Raw genomic sequence first — 19,738 nt, forward strand, 5'->3', positions numbered from 1 at the left:
TGCACGTATTTATTGATATTACGTTACTGAGCTATTACCAAACCTTTTCAACGTCTGTTTTTTTGCATCATATACATACATTGGACCTATACTCCAAGAACTGTTTAACCATTCATCAAAGAAGGTCAGGATAGGAAGAAAAAAAATTACTGATATTATCTACTGTATTTTATTCATGGGATATATAGCGACACTTCCACTTCTTCTTGCATGGCCTCTTTCCCAAACTCATCATCTTTACTGCTTAAAGTCTTTGTTACTGTCCATGAGATGGAAGTGCACTCACTACTTTCATGAGTGTTCTTGAATACAAGAATGAATCACACTCATTACTCACGAGAGGAAAAAAAGAACATGATTGAAAAACAGGGATGTAAAATTTCATTCTTTCCTTTTTCTATTAAAAAAAGCAACAGTATTCAAATTAATAGAAATAATGGCGTCACTCGCTAGGGCATCTAATTGCATGTTATTTTTTCATTTTTACAATGTTCAAGCATTTAGGGGGTAGGGGTTAGTTGGAAGAGGAGACTTATGAGTTTCAACCTCGCCAAAATGAAGGCATTTTCTTCTATTATTGATAATTACTGCTTTCAAGCCAAATTCGTCTTAGCGGACCCAGAATGTACACGATTTAAATTGAAAATTTAAAACAATAAATGAAACAAGATTTCTTGTAAATATATGCGGTAAGTAAATAAAAAAATACATTTTAAATATATTATTATTATTATTATTATATATTTTTTTATGTTTTCACAGCATTTTTGCTGGTTGTAGGCGAGGTACGGGTATCACCAAGTACTCTCGTCTCTTTACTCTGTTTTGAAAAATTTTCTGACAATCCGGCAAGTATTTAAAATTGCTGCTTTTTGTATGGTAATAAACAAGTTTTTCGGCAGTCCAATAGTTTGAAGACCTTGATGGAGTGAATGAGGCACTACTCCTGTGGCGGAGATAATGATGGGTATTATGTGTACTTTATCTGATTTCCACAATCTCTTGATTTCATTTTTAAGTTCTTCATACTTTTCCATTTTGCTGGTGTAGGCTGTAGTGATATTATGCGAATTAGGTACGGTAATGTCTATCAAGTACGTTTCATTGTGAGTTTTATCTTGTACTACTAGATCAGGTCTATTGCTATGGACTGTTTTATCGGTAATAATTGAACGGTCATAATAAATCTTACAGTGGTCGTTTTCAAGGATGGTTTTAGGTGTGTACTTATAATAAGGAACTCCATTTTCTATGAGTTTATACTTCAGAGCTAATTTCTGGTGTATGATGTTGCATATTTGATTGTGACGGTGTAGGTAGTCTTTTTGAGATAAGTTAGTGCATCCACTTGTGATGTGCTGTATCGTCTCAGAGGCATTATCACATTTTCTGCATCTGTCATCCAACAAATTTGGGTTTTTAATTATATATTTTTCATAATTTTTTGTTTTCACCACCTGGTCTTGTATTGCGATCATAAATCCTTCTGTTTCTGGGAAGAGTTGCCCATGCCTGAGCCATGCGTGCGATGCATCTTTATCGATTTCAGGGGCCTCCAGGGCATGAGGGTGTCTTCCGTGAAGGGATTTAGCTTTCCATATTGACATTTTACTGTCTATAGTAACAGTGGTTTCACTAACTTGCATACTTTCGTCAGATAGGTTTAACGGTGTGTATTTATTGTCTGCGTCACAGATAGTTCTCAGGAGATCCGAGGTAGATTTCTTGCTGAAAAAATATTTCCGTAACTGAGAAAGTTGTGAGTTGTGCTGATTCTTGATGTCTACGATACCCCTTCCACCAAATTTTCTGGGCAGCGTGCTCCTCTCTATATTTGAGCTTTTATGGAGCATATTTTTCTCCGTCATTTGGGATCGAATTTTTCTTTGTAGGTCGTCTAGATCTGTTTGTGACCATTTGATTATACCAAAGGAGTATGTCAGGAGAGGGATGGCAAAGGTATTAATTGAATTAGTGAGGTTTCTGCTGTTCAATTCCGTGCGAACAAGTTTCTTGATTCTATTTTGGAATTCAGTCGAAAGTTTTTGCTTTATCGTAGAGTGGTCTAGTCGTCTTGCTTGTTGGAATCCTAGGTATTTATAGGTATCTCCCTCATCCATGGCCTCTATTATTTGCCCATCCAGTAGTGGAATATCATTCCTTTGTACTTTACCTCGGAATATTGTGATAGTTCTACATTTATCTATTCCAAATTCCATGTTTATATCCTTAGAAAATATTTCAGTTAAACGGACTAATTGATTTAGATTATTATTAGATCCTGCATATAGCTTGAGATCGTCCATATAGAAGAGATGCGATAGAGTGTGGCATCCTGGTTCTTTTCCTTTTATTTTGACTCCATATTGAGTATTATTCAGGAGGTTTGATAGAGGGTTTAGCGCAAGGCAGAACCATAACGCACTCAAAGAGTCACCTTGAAATATTCCCCGTTTGATTTTGATATTATTCGTCTGCAAAAGACCCTCGTCAGTTTTTATGTGCAAGATGGTGCTCCATTTTTTCATCACAGTATGGAGACATTTAATAACTTCTGGGTGAATTTTATAGATGTTTAGTACTTCAATAAGCCAGGAATGGGGAACAGAGTCAAAAGCTTTTTTGTAATCTATGTAGCAACTGTGTAGGTTCCTATTCTTTTCTTGTATTTGTTTAAGAATAATTGAATCAATTATCAACTGTTCCTTGCAACCTTTGCTTCCTCTGCGACACCCCTTTTGCTCTTCCGTAAAAATGTGGTTCTCATCTATATGGTTGTTGATGACTTCTGTTATGCAAGAGGTGAAAATTTTATAAAATGTTTGTAGACAAGTTATCGGTCTATATTTTGATGGATCGTTACATGCGACTTCTTTTGGCAATAAATATGTTTTACCTTCCATTAAAAAAACTGGAATATTTTCTGGAAACTTCAAAAATTCGTTTATATATTTCAGTAGATGCTTATGGCAGCTGGTGAATTTTTTGTACCAAAAGTTGTGTATATTATCACTTCCTGGACTTTTCCAGTTATGGGTTCGGCTAAGAATTTTTTCCAGAATTTCCATTGTAATAATGGGGGGAAGCATAGTTTCTATGTTTTCCGCTGCTGTTCTTTCATTTCTCATCCAAGGCGCATTTCCATTATGGGATGTATCATTCGACCAAATATTTGACCAAAATTTCTCCACTTCCTGGGAGTTAGAATTACTTTGGTTTTTATTTTCACAAGAAATAGATTTCTTCTGTTTGTTATTGCCCAATGTTCTGTAAAAATTTCGTTGATTATTTTCAAATTGGGAATTCTGTTGTTTTCTTCTTGTGCATTTATTATATCTGTTGAGTCTCATTTTTGTGGCTGCAAGTTTTTGCTTGAGGGTGTCAATAATTTCTTTTATATTTTCATTGGGCTTGTCGTATTGAGTGTGGGAACGGTATTTTATGAATGCCTTCTCAACTTTTTTTTTTAATGATGTACTTGGATTACCAGTCGAAAACTGGATTAAACGTGCAAGGTCTTGTCTTAAGGCATCCACTTTCCGTTCTAATCGGACTTTCCATTTTGGTTTGCGCCAAATGCGTTCTCCATTGACCATCGGCGGTCTTGGCTCCTCCCCATTGTTGCCATTACTGCTATTCGGGACAATCCTGCCACCATTGCACAAAACAGCTGTGGCTGCTCCGCAGTATATAAAATCGTGTAGGTCTTGAAATGTTTTTTCATCACTTAAATATACCGGTAATAGTTTTTCATTTATTATACTAATAATTTTTGCAAGCTTGACAGACGATTGTTGTTTGGGTATTCCTGGTTTGCCTGTGGGGTCTAGTCCTCTATACTTGATAAGGCACGTATTGAACTCATCTTCCACACGTTTGTACAGTGCCTCTTCACAAATTGAAGCTTGGTGTTCTATGACAACCGTGTCGATATTATCCTGTTGTTCGCCGCTGATGTTGGTCTCCCCGACGGCCGCGCCTGTTGTCTCGCATTCAAGGTGATTTCCCATTCCTGTGCTTATGTCATGTGAACTATTATCCGTAGCTAGGGAGTCGTAGACTTCTTGTTTTATTTTACTTAGCATGGGCTTTGAGATGAGGTTATTTCTGAATATTGTTCTAATTTGGTCGGATAGTCTTTGAGGTGTTACATTACAGTTGGGGTACATTTCTTTGAATTTTTCATGCAGCTTTCCTCGATATGCCGTCATGTCAGTTTCATTATTTGTTACGAAAAAATACATACGCATGATAGAGCAGTTTATTTCATGGTTCCATTTCATGCGCATACGTTTACGGCCAGCTTCAGTGGTCTCAGGAAAAAGTGGATTCTGGGAAGCACTTTCAGCTGTCGCAGCCTGTGTAGGTGTTGGGGTGCTGCTTATGTGGCGGGCTGTATTTTCTTCGGGTCTCCCGGTCAGCACCCGCCTCCTCAGTGCATGACCACCGTCGGTTCGCATACTGTTACCTCCAGCGACGGCTCCAGAGGCACCCTGGCGATCCCCAGGCAGCGGCAGGCCATCCGAGGCTTCCGATTTAGTCTCCATCATTAAGAATGGGTATTGCCTTTTATACCTACGGCCAGGTACAGAGACAGCCGCCCCTAACATGGGGACAAACGCTGACCAGGACGCCGCCCAATATGGGATCAGACGCGCCTGGATTTCGGTTTCCGTTTTGGTCCGCGGGTGGTATTTTATTTCCCACCTACCCTGCATATCTGCCGAGCATTCCCCTATCCGCCACCTGGGGACGCGCCCGATGGGGGACGGAAAACCCCACACGGGTTGTTATTATTATTATTATTATTATTATCATTATTGTTATTATTATTATTTATTATATTTTACACAGCATTTTTGCTGGTTTTAGGCGAGGTACGGGTATCACCAAACACTCGTCTTTTTACTCTGTGTTGAAAATTTTTCGGCAGTCTAATAGTTTTACGACCTTGATAGATTGAATGAGGCATTATTCCTGTGGCAGAGATTTAATTGGCGAATTACCAAGCTGTGATTTAATATGAATTAGCCAAGGACAGTGATGTCGAAAGAGCTTTGGAAGAAGCTTTGATAGTTGTTGCGATAAGCTTCAGAGGAGCTTACCTGAAGTCAGTCATAGAAAGGCAATAATCTTCATTGATGTCTCCATGTTTCTGGGTTTCACCGCGTGGATTTTCTTTGTGACGACAGTTTCTCCGGTATTCCAACCGGCTCCTGGACCTGAAGACGCCGGTTGGAATACCGGAGAAACTGTCGTCACAAAGAAAATCCACGCGGTGAAACCCAGAAACATGGAGACATCATCTAGACAACGCCGCGGAAAACTACGCATCAATAATCTTCATTTTCAATCACGTACTCTGGGTCAACTGATTGGCAATTTATTGGCAAAACTTTCAAAATTCTGAGTAGAATGTTCAACTTCGCCAACTTCTCGACTCCTCTATGCCTTGGGTCTCCAAATTACTAGGCCACGAGGGCCACATTCCAAGTTCCGAATCGCCCCGCGGGCCGGATAGCAAATTCGCCGATGACTGAATTATTCGATACCAACGTCTACTGAAGTATTCGGTGGCGCATTTCTTATTTACGAACAGTTGCAGGCGACTTTGACGTATAGTACATCGCTGCAAAGCTCCTAGCGGCGTCTCACAGAGTTATACTAGCGAGAATCGTGCGCTACTTGAAACGAGTGCGCGGGCCGGATGAAAGCCCTCCGCGGGCCGCAGGACCCCTGCTCTATGTCATTATTGGAGTCTCTAAATCAGCAATCACAGAGAAGAACAAAACTTTACTAAAATATAATTTTGCTCAAAGATAGCTAATGCCGAAGACCTAAAATTATGAGTGAAAATTTGTTCTGAAATGTATAACACTGTTTTTCTTCGTTCTCCGGCAGTTTCGATTCGCCACGCGATGTGAGCTGGCCCTCATATGCGTGGCCGTGTTGGCCGCATCCGTGACGGGTGTGTGCATGGCAGTGCTGCTGATCCTGTACGGGGAGCTGACAGACGTACTCATCGACCACCAGATGGAACTGGACTCCGGGAACTCGACCCACCGACGCCTCCACTTACTAAGACTCGGAGACACCAATGCAGACCAAACGTGCGTTATCACATTTTTAATGTAAACTTGTGTGGGCTCTCGATGTGGGGCAAGACGAGCTTCAGGTTTTTCATCTCACGTCACGCTGACAAGAGCGGCGGAGAGGAAAAGAGGGCAAATAACCAAGTCCTGTATTTTACTATCCAGTGGCGACTTACCCATAAAGACTCTCGGACGCCGCCCCTCCCAAATATTTGAAAAAAGAGAAAAATAAATACCCATTCAATTGCAATTATACATCTATTAACCAAGGTACTTTTTCAATCGCATACATCGAAATTTTAGGAAAAACTCGCAAAAATACCGCGAGAATTTCGTATTTGTAGCCGTGGTGCGCTGGCCAGAACGTCCCAATCCAACACCATGCAGTTATATGAAGAGTGGTAGTGGTGGGGCTTGCTGGTGCTATTACGCGTCTAAGCTCGTGCCTTATGGAAGTCTCGGGACGCCCGCGCCGCCCGAGCATGCGCAGAGCGACGTATCTAGTGAACTGACATTGCCGCGCCGCCCGGCGGCCGTATAATCTTGGTGTTGCAGTGTTGCAGAATACCTTGTTTTGGTGACCAGTTGGCTTATTATGTGTAAATTGTTTTAATGCAAATAGGCCTAGTTGTAGTTGAGTTAATCGAGTTAGTGATTGTTAGTGTTTTAGTGTTAGCGATTGTTTTGTGTATTATTGGTCTCTATATTGCCCGAAAAACTCACTAAAATACACAAAATATTCAAAAATGCTAACACCCAGTGGAGTGTGCCCCTCCAAGCATTTGACCCACGAGCCGCCACTGCTATTATCACGTACAGAATCAGGGTTGCGTAAAAAAAGTTTGAGCGACAGTGAGCAATGTCGAATGTTGTGGCATTACTTACGGGAGAGACTGTAGGAACATTGATATCAAATATCGTGCCTAAAAATGGCTACATCATAGTAAGGCAGAGGAACACTGTGAAAAACTCGTGTAGCTTATCTGCGGCTGATGCGGATTTCGAATCCAAAATAGTGCTTATAAAATGCAGCGTAAGATTCAAAAGACAAAAGAAAATACGGAAGGTAAAATAAATGAAATTTAGAAGTTTTTAAGGGTACTATGAGATGAGAATATAGGGGACAAGTGGAAAAAGTGTACGCGCCACTGAAAATACACATAATGCAGAGAAAGGGTGGGATGAAATTAAAACTGGAGCTTTCAAAGCGTCGGAGGGGCCAATTGGTTACGTTGACAGTACAAGGATAAAGAAGCCGTGGATAACGGAGGTAATGGCAAAAGAAATGGAGGAGAGAGAAAATTGAAGATCATGGACACAGAGCAGGGCAAAAATGTAAAGGTAGGCAAATTAATAATAGATTATGGCATGAAACTAAGAGTGCGAGGGAGGCCTGGTGGAAAATCCAGTTTTAGGAGATGGAAAAGTTTCATAAGGAAGGAGAGGTGGCCGCGTTGTACGCCAAGGTTCAGTAGCTATCGGGCGGCAAAAAGAGGACAAGCCATGTCTAAAATTAAGGCTAAAGATGGAAGGATGCTAACCGTGCAAGAAGAGGTACAGAGTAGATGGAAGGAATACGTGGAGGATCTGTGTGGGAGGAAGGAACAGGCCGGAGAGATTGATTTTAGAGAAGGAAAGTGCAGTGGAGGAGGATAATCTTGGGCCGGTGACCTTAGATATGGAAATCGAGAGAGCCTTTCGTGATATGAAGGCTAGGGAAGTAGTTGGCGTGGACAATACCTCATGTGATCTGCTGAAGAATCTAGGGAGGGATAGTAAGAGAAGGTTTTTCGAATTAGTACACATGATTTATGAGGATGGATATTGGCCGGAGGATTTCGTGAGGATGGCACTAATTCCGCTATCAAAAAAGAAGAAAGCTATAGAATGCGAAGATTATAATTGAACATTAGCCTAATGTCGCACGCGGCGAAAGTTGTACTGAGGATATTGAACAGACGAATGGGGGCTAGAGCAAACGAGTATTTCGGCAAAATTCAGTTTGGTTTTAGAAAACGGAAGTCAACTTGTGATGAAAAAGCCAAAAAGAGGTCCCTAGTGGAGAAGAACCTAGAATACGACGAGGACATGTATGCCTTCTTCGTGGACTTTGAAAAAAGCATTTGATAGAGTGAACTGGGCGAAGTTGATGCATATTCTCAGGAGAATTGGAGGTGTATATTGGAGGTATTGGCCACTGATTCATCGTCTGTATATGGCTCAGACTTCGCAAGTGCGGGTAGCTGACGGAGAATCTGGGTGGGCAAGAATGGGACGAGGAGTGAGGCAAAGCTGTCCTCTATCGCCGCTGCTTTTAACGCGAATGCATAGAAGATGGTAATTATGGCGTCTGATGAGTTATTGTTATTATTACTATTATTTATATTATTATAATTATTATTAGGGTAGAGCAGCATAATATCGCATACCTTTATTGAATAATGGTAAAAAAATATTTTAAATGATTATATCAAAATTAAACAATGCGAATAATGTAAAATATAATCTTTAGTATGTGCTGTCATACCTTTAAGCAGTTATCTTAATATCTGTAGGTGTGGTATAATTTTTTCATGCCTTTGACGCTTTTCACGCTAGCACAAAAAGGTTCCTTTTACTGGATAGCAAGGGTTCCTATTATCGGATACGAAACAGTCATGTGAATTTTAAGTCAGAAAAATTGTTTAATAGTTTTTTGTTAAAATTAAAGTATTACTAATTACCAACATACTGAAAAGTTTCAACACCAGTATTACTTCATAAGCTTAAACCCTTGTAGTACTATTATTACACACATATTTCTTCAAAATCCTTCCTTCAACACCGGTGCAAAGTTCATGGGTCCAGCAAAGACAACTGATGCACCTTATCTACTTTTCCTCTCTGGTGTCCGCCTTGAATGGTTGGAGGCAGAACCTCATCAGAATTACTCATCAGCACTGTCTTCTTCGTCTGTCATAACTAAGGGTATTTCTACCTCATCAGACGATGAACTTTGATAAGGTGAAATTTTCGATTTACGTCTTTACGTCTTCCATTCTTGACTTTGGGAAATAATTTTTTGCTAAATGATGGTTTTTCTTCAAATGTTTTCTTTGATTAAGGTTTTTTTTCTTTAGTCTTTAGATCAATGATTATCATAATTATCCAGGGTAGATTTCAGCAAACAAAAAACCTTAGATGCTTTTAAGAAGCCCATTCTCTTAATTTGTACTGCGGTAACAGCTTTAATCATGGCGTCGTGATCCCAGAATTTTCGCCATTTTTTTGCCGTCGTGATCCCAGAATTTTCGAATTTTTGGTTTGGCCATCTTTAAACATATTTTGTATTCGTTACTAAAAATGTATCATATTATCGGATATCCGATATTACGAGCGCGCAGACTATCCAATAATAAGCAACCACTGGTGTACCAATTTGCTGGGAGATAACTAACTATCTCGCAAATCTATTAAAATAGACACTGTACTAAATATCTACTTCTATACACAGTGAGTTAACATTAATAGACTTCCAAAATGCATTACCTTTATAGCCGTAACCCAATTTTGAAGTTGCGATAGCAAAATATTCGAGTCACTGAGAAAATCAGATTGTCCAGCAAACACGTGTTCACTGATGAAGGTCGGCTACACCAACTGAACTGATGACTCACTATACTGGCGACATGTAGTTGAGCCACCAACCGCCAGTCTATAGTACGTCATGGGAAAGAAATGATGGTAGGTACCTATCTGATACTTGGCAATCATCCGATATTAGCTACTCTCCCCTATTTTTATTAATTTTTTATATATTTTTTTCACGTCATTTTTGCTGGTTTTAGGCGAGGTACGGGTATCATCAAGCACTCTCGTCTTTTTACTCTGTGTTGAAAAATTTTCTGACCATCCGACATGTATTTAAAATTGCTGCTTTTCGTATTGTAATGAACAAGTTTTTCGGCAGTCCAATAGTTTTAATACTTACCTTGATGGATTGAATGAGGCACTACTCCTCTGGCAGAGATAATTATCGGTATTATGTGTACTTTATCTGATTTCCGTAATCTCTTAATTTCATCTTTAAGTTCTTCATAATTTTCCATTTTGTTGGTGTAGGCTGTAGTGATATTATGCGAATTACGTATGGCAATGTCTATCAAGTACGTTTCATTGTGAATTTTATCTTGATTTTTTATTAATATTATTATTATTATCATTATTAATAGTTTATTATTATTAGCCTAAATGGATTGATAGATACGTGTTACCGAGCGAATCGTAGATCAGACATACGTTGTGAGTTGTTTCTTTTAAAACGTTTTAAATTAAATCTCTAATATATATATGCAAAACTCCATACTTCCCGAGAACATTGAATATTAAAAGCCAAGATTTTATTCTCGTTACTTTTATTATTGTATCTTTTTCAGGCGAAACCTTATACCAAACGCTCCGGACACATTTCTGACGAATGTCGGGGCTTTTAGCATCGGATGTGCTACACTCGGACTCATCCAACTGCTAAGCGCTTATGTTTTCGTGACGAGCCTCAACTACTCTGCAGAAAATCAGGTTACTATTTCTTTGTAATTCAAAACTCCTTATCCCAGATAGCATAGATTCCATACCACGTAAATTGCATGCACATATCTATCCTCCACTGCAGTGAATCCAGGATTGGCGACAAGTCGACCCCGGAAAAAACCAGATTGCATGAAAGTTTTTCCCACCGGATTTTGATTTACATTTAAATCTAACTCAATGAAAATTGTATAAACAAAAAGGAAAATTATAATGAGCTTATCATTACTAAAATGCAATTAAAAAATTGAAAAATAAATTTATGGTATCTATCATTAGAGCCCTACAAAACGACTTCTTTGCTTGGCTGCTAGTGAAAAAGTTTCCATTCTGGAGTAAATGCTCCGTTTCTGGCGTAATGCGGTGTAAATCGTTGATATTTAACATAATGAAAGTTCTTGTTCATTTCCACACTTCTTTATTTCTACCGACCCAGGTTTCGTTCCAGGTGTCGCGATGTTCAGCCGTTGCTGGTAATCGGAGTTTGGCTTTTAAGTGAGGCGTGGCCTTATTGTTTGAAGGGGCTATTGTTTGTGTATTAATGCGTGGTACGAGTTAATGCATTTTTGGATCTGTTGCATTTAAATTGTTGGTTGCCATTGTAGCTCCATGGCGGTTGCAGTAGAGTGCATTGTGTATTGTTCCGTGAATGTTCGAATGATTTCGCAATGTCATTAAGGCATTGTGTCAGTGTTTTGATCTTGAGATTTTCACGTGTATATACGTATTGCGGACAAACCAGAGGAGCCCGTCATTATCCTTTATGTCCTGTTCCGAATGACGATGAGTTTCAAGGACGCCGACTTACAAAAAATATTGGGGGGCCCAAACCGGGATCTTTCCCCGGGAAATTTTATAAGTTTTAAGTTTTTTAAGCATTTTAGAATAGTCATATGATCAACATTAGAACACTGATAACTCGAATCTCGATATCTGGACACTACGGGGAAAATTAATAGGCTTGACACATTTTTTCCACACACCTATAGCGAATTTTTGAGGGGGCTCAGGCCCCAAGACAGGATTGTCTTTGTATGTAGTCGTAAGCGTGGACTTTTTAGGGGAGGAAAAATGGCCGCAGCTGCACTTTTCGCCTTTTGAAATGCCGCTTTGATGCTGGCCCTCCATGTGATCTTCTTCCAATTGGATGTGGTGGTGCGGCTGATCTTGGAGTTGCCGTAATAAATTGGAGCTGACAGTGAGAGATTGGATTTCCTGACGAACTGCATGACTTGACTTTTGGTCGGATTCAGCGGCTAAAGGGACTTCATGCAGTTATTAAGAATGTTGGGTTTTTCGACCCGAAGAAAACGTTTCCTTGAGAAAAGGAGGTATTTTAGAGGTCTTTGGGCAAAATTTTCAACAGTATTGTCGTGTATCGATTCCGTCATGCCCAAACGCTGCCTCAAAGGTGCCCCCCGCCTCCCTGCCGCCAGGTGCGCCACGTGTGCCTTGATTCGCGGGCACTACTAAGTCCCGTGGATCTTTCCTCCTTCCTCCTACATACTTGCAGAGTGGATCTAAAGTGAGTGATAGTTATAAGCCGGGGGCCATATGATTCATTTGTCAATGCAGTTTGATAAGAAGTACACGTTAAGCGAAAAGAGGGAGGAAAACTAGGATTTTCACGAGGTCAATACGTTAAAACAACTGTATGATAACTCGTTAGTTTTCATTTCTAATGAGTAACTACTGCAATCTCACCCTACGTGCTTCCAAAGAACGATTAATCGATAATTTTTATGTAAGCCGACCTTAGCGCTATTATCTCCAAATAATTAGGATGAGTACAGCAAACATTTTTTTTCTACTCCATCTCAAATATTTAAAAAACATTAAAGAGTAAAAATTGAATAAAAATAAGGGAACCATTTGTGAAAATCTCGTTTTTACGTGAATGCGCACACTTTTCCCTATCTTTCTACATGATTGCCAACAACTATGGACCACAACCCGCAATTATCATGACAATGATTTCAATAACGCCATTTAATTGAATAAAGAGTCCGCTACTACCCAAGGGTCATCAGGACAATTGAAATCGCAAAACCTCCGTGAAATTTCGATCGTAGGGACGGCTACCACATCGCCCGCGCGTGGAAACGGGTCTTCCAGTATTTCGACCAATCTCGGCCCACCTCTACAAAAAAGGCGCCAAACATGGAGTGTTTATAGGAGATCAAATTCTGCATCCCTTTGCCGACTACCTAGCCTTTATGCATTTCGATAGAGAGAAGTAAATCTCGGGGTCCAGAGGGAAACCCGCGCATACCCTCAAGGAGTTAGCTCCAAAAATCGCACCTTAGAGACAATATTCAAGAAGTCACTTTAATTTCAAATCAATCCCGCCATCACAGCTCTAGCGGTTTAAGGAACTCGCAAGCCTTTCCACCGCGAAAAGTTGTAGCCTAAAGAAATAAACCGTCAATCATAACGACAATTTTTATTTGCAAAAAACATATACATCACAACCAAAAGGGTAGTTTCCTTCATCAAAGAAAACGAAAGGCATTGATTGCGATTCGTTACCTACCATTAGTGTATTCATAATATACAAATTATTTCGTTATAGAAATACCGGTTTAGACGAATGGCAATGGTCCGTTTTTATCCTCATTTGAAAACGGCCAGATTGGCGCCCGCGAGATGCCACTCCACGTAACGTCACAAGGACCTAGTTTCTATACGAGTAGATAGGAGTTATAAATCGTCTGAGATTACCAATGCATGCATGAGGCGCAGAGCTCAGGGAAGCATGTCTTAACAATCACCTATTAAAACTGCCTAAGGTCGGAAAGTTTCCTTCGATTGATAAGGTATTAATAATCCTTATTTAAGCCAAGCGCTACCAGCTAGCAGGGTACTCGGCTACCCGCTAACAGCCTGCGTCGTATCAGCGCTCAAGCCTCCCTCAAGGTCACCTCACAAGGTGGCAACGGGAACGAGAAATACGTGACACGAAGAGATTTCCCAGCATTCATACTTAGCCGTCGCGTTTTCGCGCGCTTGAAAATTTTCACTCCTCATTGAATCGCGAGAAATAGATCTCGTCATTTAAAAATCTAAATGCGTGAAATACGTACTCCAGGGGTAATAAACTTTCGATTTAGGCAATAAAAAAACAATAGGAAACCACCCTATTCTCACAACATCTAACATTACTTGTAATGCATATTTGTGCTAATTTCCCCCTCTAATAAACCTATCTTAATTTAATTACTTAATCACTCTCACCCTTCCTCCTAAGCCGATTTCCTTCGCTATGTTCCTGTCACAATATGTGGGAATGAGTTCTATTATAATTCGTTGAAATTATGTCGTCTGCGCTCTAATGGAAATTATTTTGTGTAATTTCAGATTCTTCGAATACGAACATTATTTCTACAGTCAGTTCTAAGGCAAGACATTGCTTGGTATGACACCCATCAGATAGGAGATTTTGCCAGCAGAGTGACTGAGTAAGTATTACTTATTTATCTTAAGCCATCATAGGTTATCCTCCAGAAAATCAAAAATAAATATAAAAACATGCTATTTCAAATCCATTTAACATACTTTGCTACAAAACCAAACCTCCATATTCTCAAACGACGGCATCTAAATGATAAATTGAAAGTAGCTTCTAGGATGAAGTGCTAGAGTTTTTTTTTCTCCCCAACAAGCCCTTGCTTCATTCTTATGTTATCACAATTGTTTCAGGACTTCAAATTCATGAACCTGACTGAGTTTAAAAAATAAAAAAGTAATTATTTCTTTTCTCGATGTGACATAGAATTCTCCATCACCATTCATCATCACTGGTCAACAATACTAAGATTGGTTGGACGCAGCTCGCCAATAAATTCTTCAATTAGCTAATCTTTTCACGTCAATGTATTTCTTCTCTTACCCATTCTGTTTCACCTGTTCCATATATTTTGTTTGAGGTCTTCCTTTTCCGTTCTCGCCACCCACTTGTTCCTCGACGGTTATCTTCATCAGGACATCATGTCTCAAAATATGACCTATGAAGTTGTTCCGTCTTCTTATTAAGGTTTTCGAGACGCTTCTACTCCCACTTACCCTACTTCACAATTCTGTAGGTTTAAGATAAGAATATAGCGCAATACATACACTCATACCCGCAATGCTAAAGAAATAACTGAGTTAACGGTATTTTAAAAGAGGTAAGTTTAAAAAAATATGTATTGGCACGCATTTCTTACTTCCCGAAAGAGAGTAGAAAGGGAAGGGTGGTCCGCCGGGTCGAATTTTGATTTGATGAATGGTGCCTAGGATTAGTATTTTCATGTCACCTTCCTTGACCAATTTTATTACATCGAGGTTCGTTCTCGAGTTTTGGTCATTATATTATGTATTTAATTAAAAACACGTTTTTTCCACGCCAAGGTTTCGGCATTTACCCCTGGCATTCTCAGGGCTATAGGGTACACTGGGTGCGGTTGTGCCAGGGCGCGGTAGTGACAGCAACTCCTGGAAACAGGTTCTTAAATACGTCAGCGAGGCCCGGGAAAAAAGGCGGGAAAAGGCGGACCAATCACAAGTCACCTGACTAGGAGCCCATATTATATAAGTGGGATCACTCAACATTGAAACGTCGGCAGAGATGGAGAACCTCATCCGGAGGGAAACCCGAAACAACTTCAATTAAGAGCGATGTTTTGCCGAACGAATAGATATGTTAATTCGTTTTCCCCCCGAACCATAAAGGACTTGAAAAATACTAGTCCTAACTCCGTTAAAGCACTTCCTTTTTATTTGTAACCGGCTGCTGTCCTGCCACACGCATTTTAGGCGGCTTACGAGTTATTACGTAGATGTAGATGAAATATCGTAAAACGGGGTTGTCGGTTAAAATTGCTTTTTTGCTGTGGACTTAACTTCTTCCAAGGTTTTCAGTCATTAGCGCTTCCCCTGTTCTCCCCCTCCCCCACTCCCACTTTCCCCTCCCCTTCCCCCACTCTCACTTTCTCCTCCCCTCCCACTTTCTCCTCACCTCGCTCGAGTTTTGCGCACTCGGGGGACACCATGTTTCTACCACACTGCACTAGTCATTGAAACAATCGCCTTTTACTACATGAAATGTTTTATTCCACAGGGATCTCAACAAATTGAAGGACGGAATTGGCGAGAAGGTTGGCATGGTCGTGATGCTGTCCGTTTCTTTCCTGTCCAACATCGTGGTGTCCTTTATATACGGCTGGAAGTTGACCCTAGTCATATTGAGCCTAATGCCGTTGTTGGTCATCGCTACTGCCATTGTTGGAAAGGTTTGTAATATTTCCGAGATTAATGGCAACACTGCACTGCCCTGTGTTTATCAGCATTCCATGTTCCATGTATTTCTAGATTATTCGTACTGAGGCACAGGAATATTACCTAGTAGAAGTGTTCAGCCCACATTCTAGTTCCACTCCTGTTCTGTATTTCTCCAGTGTTTACAGCTTCTCCCGTCTCCTTTTCTTCTTCTTTGGTATACTTATCTTTAATTGAATTCAATTTTCATTGGCTCTAATTCCTCCAACAGCATTTACCGGTATTCCAACTCTAAATGTTGGCATTCCACTGACGGTATTTCTCGGTGAATATACTGCATTCATTGTTATACCAGTGGCTGTATTTCTTGGCATTCACCCAGGATTTAATACGCAAAGAAAAATGATATCCTGATGAGTTATGAGTTATTGGTAAATGGAGCTTCGAGAATAGGAGAAAAATTTGGTCCTTCATAAGAACGGAAGAATGGTTGAAAGGATAGATCGTGCGAGAAATGCGGTATTTTTAATAAGAGCAGGGAAGCAAAGAAACCTTTTGAAAATCTTGCGTAGATTACCTACGGTACAATTTGTTCAGCCGCATTGAGACACGACATTCTGATGAAATCATTACTCAAGGTCATATGGTAGGAAAGAATGGCAGAGCTAATTCTAGTTCTAATTCTAGTTCTAGAGCTAATTCTATAATTCTAGACCTCGGATTAGAATATTTTCCATTTGTTAAGTCAAGGCAGTACATTCAGAAAGGATTTTTGGAGAAAATATGTTTGGGGTTATTTTAAGCCATTAATTTTTACTTGTGATTTCTACATAGCTACCGACTATTGGTACAACCACAACATGCAACAATTATTTTTACATCATATATTTCCATCGTGATCAATATAAATCGAACAGTAAATCTCCGGGTCCGGAGGGAATACCCGCGCGTGTCCTCAAGGAGTTAGCTCCACAGATCGCACCTTACTTAGAGATCATATTCAAGAAGTCACTCACCGAAGGGAAGTTACCGCTAGACTGGAAAATTGCAAGCGTTACACACATATTCAAAAAGGGAAACAGACGTGACCCAGGCAACTACCGTCCGATTTCTTTAACATCGATTATAGGCAAGATACTTGAGCATATCATTGTTAGCAACATCATGACTTTCTTAGATAGACGTAACTTCCTCCATGATTGTCAGCACGGATTCCGAAAAAAAAGATCATGCGAAACACAGCTCGCCCTCTTTCTTCACGACGTTATAAAATCTGGTGAATCGAAAAGACAAGTTGACGCACTATTTCTAGATTTTAAGAAAGCTTTCGACACTGTACCTCACAACAAACTTTTATACAAATTAAAATCATACGGATTAAACGAAACAGTTGTAAACTGGATACGCGACTTTCTCAGAGATCGTTAACAAAAAGTAGTTCTTGACGGAATTAGCTCGGATGTTGTAAAAGTTACATCAGGTGTTCCACAAGGAAGCGTAATCGGTCCCCTGTTGTTCATTATATACATTAATGATCTCTGCTCCCGCATTTTCAGTAAAATACGTTTATTTGCTGACGACGCTGTCATCTATCGCGAAATTGGTGATCACTCTATGAAATTCTATCATCTGACTTAAACAACGTTCATTTGTGGAGCCAAGAGTGGGGACTCGAACTTAATCTGAGCAAATGCATGGCGGTACATTTCTTGCGGAATTCGTCCAACTCTAACCATTTTTATGCTGTGGATGGCATTAATGTAAAGGCAACAGACGAAGTGAAGTACCTGGGAGTTACGATAACCTCGAACATCACGTGGGGAACAAACATAAAGAATATTTGCGTCATCGCCCTGAAGAAATTAGGATTCGTCAAGCGTATTGTGGGAAGATTTTCGGATGAGAAAGTAAAAGAAAGGTGCTATTTCGCTCTCGTCCGACCGCACCTTGAATATGCAGCGAGCGTATGGGATCCGGCGCAGAAAGATTTAATCCTGAATAAAATACAAAGGAAGGCTGCGCGTTTCGTCAAAAACTGCTACGGGCGTACAGACAGTGTTACCCTGAAGTTAAGCGAATTAGGCTGGGAGCCATTGGAGACTCGGAGGCTGCGCGCTAGGCTTAGATTGTTTGAACAATTGAGAATGGATATCTTTATGAGCGACACAGAGAACATAATATTAGAGCCGCACTATATTTCAGGGTCCGATTGAAGCGATATATTAAGAGAGATGTTTTGCCGAACGGATAGATATGGGAATTCGTTTTCCCCCGAACTATAAAGGACGTAAATAAACGCTATATAACTTCATAAATAATAATAAATAAAACTTCATTTTTTTCTAGCTGTAAACGGCTGGTGTCCTAACACCCCCAGCCACACGCCTTTTAGGCGGCTTGCGGGGTATTATGTAGATGTAGATGAATATTCACATTATAGGAGAAGGCTTTCGAGAAATAAATTCGGCTTTTCACCCAACTTACAATTAGTTTATTTTAGATGACACCACCAATTTAGATGAAAACGTGCAATCAACGTACACTGGCGATACACAATGTAATTTCGAATGGACCTCTGCCACGTGAGTATAAGCCATAACATTAGTATTTTTTTTCAATAATTCTACGGAAAGTTTTTACCCCTCCATTGTATGATTGCATCTTGCCCTAAAACCAAATTTATGGCGACGCAGCCATAAAATATAGGACGTACATCCTAGTAAAACTTAAAACACATTTCACACAATGCAATATAAAAGAATAATTCCTGGGGTTATTTTAACTCCTGAAAAATATACTCTTAGAAATTATTTTCACTAAAAGAAAATTGTTGACATTAGCAAAGCAATTTTCAGAGTAAAGTTGCGCTTTTTTCTATAAAGAAATACATTTTTATTTCCAATACCATTTCTCTACCACAAAAAGTACTATAAGTGGCTAGAAGGCAGGCCCCAAAAGCCAAATACCCACACCTAACACAGTTTGGGCTGGGAATTTTGATGAATTAGTCAATATGTCAATCAATTTGTCATTATGTATAGCACCGAGTAAACGCGGAAATTTAGCTCCGCGGAAATATACTTATAGTACCGTGGAAACAACACAGTTATAACTTATAAAGTACTTTTCAAAGCTATCAATCACAATAAAGCATTCAGTTGAAGGCATAACTGCAATAGAGGTTACTTGTATTTTAAAAGTAACATTTGCTTTTTCAGTCAGACTTTTGTCCCGCTAGAATAGCGATTGGAACCACAGTGCATTCTATTTCAAGATGGCAAGATGCGCAATTTCTAGGCTTCACTTGGTGAGAGAGTTTCAACATTCCAATATTTAACGTGGGGTGAGTTTAAAAAGGCTTGAAATCGGTATAATATTTTCGGTTTAAGTACGGATCGTTATTAATCTAGTAACGTGAGGGAAAATATCAGAGTGACAAGCTGTAAGATAAAAAAAGAGACTACTTTTTTCACCCAAAGTGTTTGTGGCAACTTTGCACACAAAAAATGGACTTTTTCACTTACAGATGCAGGCCTCACTAGCCGAGAAGGAATTGAAAGCGTACGGAAAGGCAGGCGCCGTGTCCGAAGAGGTCCTTGGGGCCTTGAGGACTGTGTTAGCATTCGGTGGAGAGCAGAAAGAAGTGGAAAGGTAAGACGCATACCTAAAAATATATATCTAAAACATATGAACACTATTTGCAAAAGATAGGCTTTCCTGGGAGGGGGGGGGGGAGTAATTTTGATACTTTTGAGGGACTTTGTCTTGGCTGTTGGTTTTTTAGGGCAGGCGCGCACTAGCACGACCACGGCAGATCTCTGCCG

General features: G+C 39.9%; 1 protein-coding gene across 1 annotated transcript in view; it reads left to right on the forward strand.

Moving 5' to 3' along the window:
* The window catches only part of LOC124159568 (multidrug resistance protein homolog 49-like), a 134,117-nt gene that overhangs the window by 23,656 nt on the left and 90,723 nt on the right, over positions 1-19,738 (forward strand). Inside the window, exons 4-8 of the mRNA XM_046535467.1 lie at positions 5,902-6,110; positions 10,508-10,649; positions 14,016-14,116; positions 15,757-15,928; positions 19,441-19,565. Of these exons, the coding sequence (XP_046391423.1) occupies positions 5,902-6,110; positions 10,508-10,649; positions 14,016-14,116; positions 15,757-15,928; positions 19,441-19,565 (749 nt within the window). The remainder of the gene's footprint in view (positions 1-5,901; positions 6,111-10,507; positions 10,650-14,015; positions 14,117-15,756; positions 15,929-19,440; positions 19,566-19,738) is intronic.

Source organism: Ischnura elegans, chromosome 5, assembly GCF_921293095.1.
Source record: "Ischnura elegans chromosome 5, ioIscEleg1.1, whole genome shotgun sequence".
Classification (NCBI taxonomy): domain Eukaryota; kingdom Metazoa; phylum Arthropoda; class Insecta; order Odonata; family Coenagrionidae; genus Ischnura; species Ischnura elegans.